Source organism: Dipodomys spectabilis, unplaced genomic scaffold, assembly GCF_019054845.1.
Source record: "Dipodomys spectabilis isolate Male_0828 unplaced genomic scaffold, ASM1905484v1 ptg000424l, whole genome shotgun sequence".
Taxonomy (NCBI): domain Eukaryota; kingdom Metazoa; phylum Chordata; class Mammalia; order Rodentia; family Heteromyidae; genus Dipodomys; species Dipodomys spectabilis.
In genome coordinates, this window is record NW_024871101.1 from 2,607,884 (window position 1) to 2,616,318 (window position 8,435).

The 8,435-nt window shown below is 42.6% G+C and overlaps 1 protein-coding gene across 1 annotated transcript in view; it reads right to left on the bottom strand.

Moving 5' to 3' along the window:
- The window catches only part of Brwd3 (bromodomain and WD repeat domain containing 3), a 111,567-nt gene extending 103,527 nt beyond the window's left edge, over positions 1–8,040 (bottom strand). Inside the window, exons 1-4 of the mRNA XM_042668294.1 lie at positions 7,820–8,040; positions 7,636–7,694; positions 7,403–7,432; positions 6,944–7,003 (exon numbers count right to left, since the gene is read on the bottom strand). Coding sequence (XP_042524228.1) covers positions 6,944–7,003; positions 7,403–7,432; positions 7,636–7,694; positions 7,820–7,850 — 180 coding nt within the window. The 5' untranslated portion in view covers positions 7,851–8,040. The remainder of the gene's footprint in view (positions 1–6,943; positions 7,004–7,402; positions 7,433–7,635; positions 7,695–7,819) is intronic.
- Positions 8,041–8,435: the final 395 nt, after the last annotated feature.

Here is an 8,435-nt window from a genome sequence, read left to right on the forward strand (position 1 = left end):
TGAAAAACCTAAAGGACAGCACCTAGACCCTGAATTCAATCCTAGGACTGGCAAACACAAAAGTGTTTCCTACAGCTCAAAAAATCACGCCGAGCATCAAATCCAAAATAAAAACAACATGTTTTAATGGGAGGCTCAAACAAGACAGTAGTTAGAAATATTAATTTCCAGATTGACTTTTTCTGCCATAATACCTATCAGTTAGCACTATATGTGTACGCTATACTACACTAGGGTTAAGCAGCACATAATTTTTGTTTCCCATGATGCATTCCATTCTTCCTAACTATGGCTGCATGACCACATGGCAGTTAATAAATCACATGTGCTTAAACTATTTCCACACTAAAGTCAGTAACTATGCTACCAGCACTCAAAATCAGTTTGTTATTCTAATAGACAATTTAAGCTATTATTAGTTAGACAACAATAGCTGGGCAAGGTAAGAAAAAGAACATAAGTATGTATAGAATGTAAACACGTTGTTTCAAAGTAGTTACTGAGGACCAAATGACAGACTGTAAAAGTTTTAAATCTGAATGTTTTACATGCAGACAGTAACAGTAAGAAACATACTATCTCAATAAAAAGGTTTTTAATATCATTAAGTTACTTCAAATCTTTTGTATATAAAGTGAGAAAAATACAATGTGCATCTCTACACACCCAAGATTCTAATTCCATAGATGAAAATATTTAACAAATGCAAAAATACATTACCACATCTAAAGATAATTACATCTTTTGGCCCAGTCTAACCATAGGAATTTAATCTTTACCATATTTCTGAAAAACTGATAAATCACTATTTCAATGTATAAATTTTTTCTTGAACTCAGAACTGGGCTCTGTTCCTGAGCTTCTCTGTGCTCAAGGCTACCGCTCTACCACTTGAACCACAATGTCACTTCTAGCTTTTTCTGTTTATAAGGTACTGAGGAATCAAACCTAGAACTTTAGGCATGCTAAGTAAGCACTCTACCACTAAGCCACATTTCCAGACCCATCAATGTATAAAGTTTAAATTGTAACAAAAACTATTTACACACACACACACACACACACACACACACACACACACACACACACACACACACACACACACACACACACACACACACACACACACACACACACACACACACACACACACACACACACACACACACACACACACACCTGATTACTCCCTGTGGTCCCCTCAAAGCTCCTAGGAGGAAGCAATAAAATCGCCCACGATGCATAAGGGTTACCACAAATGAAAGAACATTTGTATCTATTTCAATTGTCTACCTGAAGATAAAATGCAAGAAGCAAATCTAATTCTATCAATGTGTCAAGTAAAAAGCAAAATAAATACGCCAAAGTCAAACATCAAAAACAATTGCTTCAAACCCCTTCATCATTATTTTAAAATTCAATAAAATTAATTTAGAATCTTTTATCCTGAATCCCATACTTTAAAAACTACTGCATTTCAACATAGACTGCTAAACAATTATGTACAGATTTTTTATGGCATTTAAGATCTAGATATATAAGTATATCCAGCCATTGTTTCAACATAAAAGAACCTTACTTTGTGTTGCAAATTATAAGTAAAACACTAAAAGAGATAACCATTTAAGAAAGCCTTGGAGGAGTTCTAAAATAGGTAAAAGCAGTAATAGTATTGAAGTGTTAAATATTTTTCTGGATAAAGCTAAGCAGTAAAGTCAATTCAAATTAACAAGTATACACACATGTGTTATGTATATAATATTTAAACATACACAGACCTAGACAGGACTTTTTCAAGTATGGAGTGTACATATCTATGCAGCTCAGATTTAGTATATTGACCTTGTTTATAATCCTTCAGATCTAAATTATGGATTTTTATAGTTTTTCCTTCTCATATGAAAAGATACTTTAAGTTTCAAGTATTTTTTGTAATAGTTTTGTAACATACCAGAAAAAGGCTACACTATTCATGAATACATTCCAAAATTTCAATCCAGATATGTAGTCAAGAGACCATATTGCATACACCTATCAATCTAATTATCTACCTCAATAAAAGCACTCCATTCCACCTATGATGAAACTACTCAAAGTTAGATGCCAGATATGAAAAACTTTTAATCAACAATACATTGATTAATCTAGTGATTAATTTTAACACTGGGAACCTAGTATACTTCATTTTCTTCAAATTCTCAACCCTCTTACAAAGAAATCCATAGGTAGAGAACAGACATCTGTCTTAAAAGGTCAATAATAAGCCAGGGGCTGGGAAGGTGGCTCAGTGGTAGAGCGCTTGCCTTGCATGCCTGAGGCCCTGGGTTCGATTCCTCAGCACCACATAAGCAAAAAGAAAAAAAGCCGGAAGTGGCGCTGTGGCTCAAGTGGTAGAGTGCTAGCCTTGATCTGGAGAGCTGAGGGACAGCACCCAGGCCCAGAGTTCAGGCCCCACAACCAGATTTCCCCCCCCAAAAAAAAAATAATAATAAGCCGGGTGCTAGTGGCTCACACCTATAATCCTAGCTACTCAGGAGGCTGAGATCTGAGGATCTCAGTTTAAAGCCAGCACTGGCAAAAATCTATGAGGCTCTTATCTCCAATTATCCACCAAAGAGCTGGAAATGAAACTGTGGCTCAATTGGTAGAGTACTATCCTTAAGTACAAAAGCCCATGGACAGGGCTGGGAAGGTGGCTCAGTGGTAGAATGCTTACCTTGCATGAATAAGGCCCTGGGTTTGATTCATCAGCACCACATAAGAAGAAAAAGCTGAAAGTGGAGTTATGGCAAGTGATAGAGCACTAGCCTTGAGCTGAAGAGCTGAGGGACAGTGCCCAAGCCCAGAGTTCAAGGTCCCATGACCAACAACAACAACAACAACAACAAAAAGCCCAGGGACAGCACCCAGGCCTTGAGTTCAAGCCCCAGGATTGGCACCAAAAAAAGGTCGATAAAATTTCCCCCAAACCTAGATCTTGGTATGAAAATTTAAAATTTAAATTTAAAATTTAAATCTAAGCTCACAATATAAAAGCTCAAAGGAAAGTTAAAGAGCACACCACTATGTAAAGTAAACATTTCAGCCATAGGATTCTCCATGCATAAAAACGTTAAATGTTTGAAGAAAATGATGTAGACTAATGGTAGAGCATGCTTGCAACTGGTCTGGGTTCCATTCCTAGTGCTCCAAAAACTGCAGGCAGGTAGCATAAAAAAATTATCAACTAATGGGGCTGGGAAGATGGCTCAGTGGTAGAGCGCTTGCCTTGCATGCTTGAGGCCCTGGGTTCGATTCCTCAGCACCACATAAGCAAAAAGAAAAAAGCTGGAAGTGGCGCTGTGGCTCAAGTGGTAGAGTGCTAGCCTTGAGCTGAAGAGCTGAGGGACAGTGCCCAGGCCCAGAGTTCAGGCCCCTACTACCAGACCTCCCCCCCAAAAAAAATTATCAACTAAATAAAAAAGTCAAAAGGTAGAAACGGCCTCCAAGTATCAACTGAATACAAAAAGACAATGTAGAAATGTACTCTACTTGATTTATGTAACTGTAATCCCTCTGTAAATCACCTTTATAATAACAAAAACACATAATAAATAATAGGGAGACTAAAGCAGCTGGACCACCCAGGGCTAATTGATGAGTCTTCTATATCTCAAAGCATCTAAAATATAACTAAATGAACAAAAATCAAGAATATGTAGGGATACATATAGATAAACAAGGGTAACAATAATACCTGGGGGGTTGAAGGCCAGGCTCAGGTGGTAGAGCACCAGCCAATGAGTGACTGAATTCAAATCCCAGTCTCCAACAACAACAACAAAATACCTGGTTAAAGGTTAAGTAAGCTTAACCTTTAAAAAGATATACGTATTTGTTTTGTGCCCAAACTAGGGATCAAACATAGGGTCTCAAGTTTTCACTTGGCTTTGTCTATTCAAGACCTGTCTCTGCCACTTCAACCACAGTGCCACTTCTGGCTTTTTGGGTGGTTAATTGGAGAGGCTGGGAAGGTGGCTCAGTGGTAGAGCTCTTGCCTTGCAGGCATTAGGCCCTCAGCACCACATAAGTAGAAAAAGCCGGAAGTGGGGCTGAGGCTCAAGTGGTAGAGCGCTAGCCTTGAGCTAAAGAGCTGAGGGACAGTGCCCAGGCCCAGAGTTCAGGCCCCATGCATGACCCGACCCAAAAAAAAAAAAAAAACTACAAAGCATAAAATAGATGTTAATTATATAAAAATTTTCAGGACTGCTGGGCACTGGTGCCTCCTGCCTGTAATCCTAGCTACTCAGGAGGCTGAGATCTGAGGATCACGGTTCAAAGCCATCCTGGGCAAGAAAGTCTTTAAGACTCTTATCTCCAATAAACCACTCAGAAAGCCGGAAGTGGCACTGTGGCACAAGTTGTAGAGTGCTAGCCTTGAGCTGAAGAGCTGAGGGACAGTGCCCAGCCCCAGAGTGCAAGCCCAACAACCTACAAAAAAAAAAAAATTCCAGGGCTGGCAATGTGGCTTAGTCCTACAGTGCTTGCCTCTCATGCATGAAACCCTGGGTTGGATTCTTCAGAACCACATATACAGGAAAAGGTGGAAGTGGCCCCCGGGCTCAAGTGGTAGAATGATAGCCTTAAGCAAAAGAAGCTCAGGGACAGTGCCCACGCCCTGAGTTCAAGCCCCAGGACTGGCAAAAAAAATTCCCTATGCAATATAAGTGAAGGAAAAGTCTAATATTGATGTTTAAAATGGGATAAATTTCAACCAATTTACTATGCCCTTTTAGTGAATACACAGTGATGCTTTTTAAAGGACAAAAAAGTAGCTTAACCAATTTTTAATTCCTTTCAACCTTAAATACTGAGTAGCCGCCATTTTGTTTTGTCGGGTGTGGTGGGGCTTGAACTCTGGGCCTGGGCACTGTCCCTCAGCTCTTCAGCTCAAGGCAAGTGCTCTACCACTTGAGCCACAATGCCACTTCAGTTTTCTGGTGCTTTACTGAGGATAAAGAGATTCCTTCACAGGCTTTCCTGCTTGGGCTGGCTTTGAATCTTGATCCTCAGATCTCGGCCTCCTGAGTAGCTGGGATTACAGGCAAGAGCCACCGCCCTGGGATCTGAGTAGACTTTTTTTTTGGGGGGGGGGTCCGGTCGTGGGGCCCGAACTCTGGGCCTGGACTCTGTCCCTCAGCTCTTCAGCTCAAGGCTAGCGCTCTACCACTTGAGCCACAGGCCACTTCCAGCTTTTTTCTTTTTGCTTATGTGGTGCTGAGGAATCGAACCCAGGGCCTCATGCATGCAAGGCAAGCGCTCTACCACTGAGCCACCTTCCCAGCCCTGAGTAGACTTTTTAATGACTCAATGTTCCATCAAGTTAGTCTTATTTTGTTTTGTATCTAGTACCACTTGCTTAAGAATGATCTACCCACATACCCATTTAGGTGTCAGACAAGTATAAACAAAAGCATTTTCAATACACCTCACTGTAAAAATTATTTTCAAAAACATGAATAATGACCTGTTAAAACATGTATCAGTAGGCACTGCTGTTTTTGCCTTTTGAAGGGCATGCATGACTTAAGTTCAACAAAATCTCTTGCCTATAAATTAAATAATTTGAAAATACTGTTTTTAGAAGTAATTTTTATCCTTCTGAGAAATTATTTGCAGTAATAGTGCAGACAACCCAGATTCTCTTAATCACAATTATTATACCATTTTATGATTTGCAAATTATAAGAAAAAATTTAGTATATTTGGAAATGATTAACATGCTTCACTGTTGTAATATAATACAAAGAGAAGTATCAAAATGAACAGCAAAGCAATTTAGATATTTTCTTACTGAAAGCCAATTTAAATAATTTTCTTTATATTTAGACTACCATCTTCTTCCAACTTTAACTTTGTCGTCTTTTCATCTTGTGAATCTAATTTGAAGGAAATATAGCTAAATTTAAATTTTAGTAACATCACCTCTATCCCTTCTTTATCATGTAATTCACTATGTCTATAGCTAACAGTATAACCTCCTCCCCAAAATAAAATGCATCACCTTTTTTTGTGTCAGTGCTGTACAGGTTTATTTATACTATGAATTATACTTGTAGGAGAAACAACACTCAATCCAATGACTTCAGTCCTTTACTAAAGTGTATTCTATTTTAAAAATATGCCCATTGTTGTCTTCTTGTAATGCCCAAAGCCTGATTCACCAATTCCTAAAAAGATCACAATCCAGTTTTTATTTACTGAAAATGAATTTTGTATAATTGCGATTTACTGATGACTTAATGAGGTATTTTCTAAGATCAGAACTATACAATGATGATTTTATCCCATAGCCCATTATTTAAAGCCGGGCAATTTGGGAAATCGCTTAGTGGTCCTTATTATTTTTAATTGTGTCATTTCTCCCGGTCCTGGGTCCGTCAGCTCCCCTTTTGAGCCCCTTCTCCCCTCCCCTCTTAAAAAAAGAAAAAAAAAAAGAAAAAAAAAAAAACAAGCCTGGCCTCAGTTCCCGTATTTCAAGCCAGGGCCAACCAGAAGCCAGTTTTCTTCCACTAATCCGGAACTCCGAGCTGTTACCAACGCTGTCATTGGCCAGCGTCAGTCCTTGGTACGTGCCCCAAGATAACCCCCTGGTTTCTCTCCCTTTTCCCCTACAATGGGCCTTCCCCGACGTTTGTAATATATTCATAATCTGTAACACCGCTCCTCTGATAATCAACTCACATTTTTCAAAGTTTTCAGGTGTAAGCATTAGAGGCTAAGAGAAGGAGGGCAAGGTAGCCTTTCTCCTGACTCGCGGGGAGGGGGAAGGGACAGTCGTTCTTAGGCTCAGCACCAAGCTCGCAAGCGGTGTAGGTGGAGGGGTCGGAGGCGGGTTGGGGGCACAAGGGAGGGGTGGAGTGAAGACAGAGTTGGATTAAGTTGAAGTGAAAACTTTACTCACCAGATCCTCGAAGCTTCTTCGGTGCTCTTTCCCCTCCCAGTCTAAGCGCCGCGGAATCAGCTGGGGGCCAGAGGAAAAGAAAGGGGGAGGGGGACAGACGATGAAGGCGAAGCCTTGCTCGCACCTCACCAACAGGACCTAGCCGGTGACCAGGTCCTCGACCCTTGGGCGTCTTTATTTCTCTCATCCCAATAAGCTATTCCTCTAGAACCAGACGAGTGGGAGGCCTAGGGAGAGGATATTCCGAAAAACGTCCTCCCAAAGGCATAAAGAGGGGGCGCGTAAGACCCCTGCGTCGTCCGCCCCTTTTCAGGAAAGAAACCAGTTCACCCTAGTGACAAGATCTGGTGCCTAGACCACAGAGTCCTTCCCGGGCCCTACCCTCAGCCCCACACTTGCCCTCCCCTTCCTCCACTCTCACCCCAGCCCTTCCCACCCCTTCCTGAGGGGGCTCCGTACCTGATGCTCCTCGAGCTCCTGCACTAGCACCTGAGCAAAAGAGAAACACAAATGTGAGAAGCAGCTGGGACCAACAACCCAATCCTCCCTCCCCATTTCGAACCCAGCCGCTGACTGTAGGACTAGTCAAGGCCGGCTTTTCCTCACCCTGAAAGGAACTGCTCAGCCCGCTGCCTCGATTTCCCCAGTGAGAATATTCCCCTAAGATTCCCAGATACTCTTCTTCCTCTCACCTGAGCAGATTTGTTACAGGGTCCAGACTGCAAGAACCTAGCGATCAGGTAATACAGCTCTAGGGAGGGAGGGGAGACAGAGAGGGAAGCAAAGAAGAGAATTAGAAGCTTTCTCGGGAAAAAAAAAATTGACAGCCGTCTGGCTAAGCCCCCGTCCACTTAGCCCCTGGACACAGCTACCCACCGGCTTCGATCTGAGTAGGTGCCGCCGCCATCCTTTTCCCGAGGGGATTTGGGGGCTTCGCTCCGGAGGGGTTGGCGGGGGCGGGTGAGGATGCTGCCTCTATTGTGGTGAAGCCCCCATGCCCAGGAGTCCCGCCGCTTCCGCCGCTCTCCTCGTCCCAGTTTCAGTCTCTCTCGGATTCATCGCATCACGTTTCGACCCATAGATATTCTAGCCCAAGAGCTGAGGAGGCGGAGGAGGAAGGAGAGCAAGAGAGAGAAGAAGAGGGAGGAGCCGAAGTCACGGAGGGGTGGTGGGCGGAGGCAAAAGGGGTGGAGAGAAGGGAGGGTAAAAAATGGTGAGAGGAGCTTGCAACTCCCCCTGTTCGCCGCCAGAGGCACTAAAGTAAACACCTGGCTTTATGACTACCGAAGAGGCTAAGGTTGCCTAGCTACCACTCCATGAGGGAGGAGTAAGTGTTTACTGACGTGTCGACGCTCTAGCCACTTCCGTAAAACTCACTGATCACTTTGGCCTCCACCAACCGGTTGTCGTCGGCTCTTCCGGTAAAGACAGCCCGCCCCTTTCCGGCGGAGGACCCTTTCCCCTTTTGCGGAATTGAGAAACTTCTCTTGGG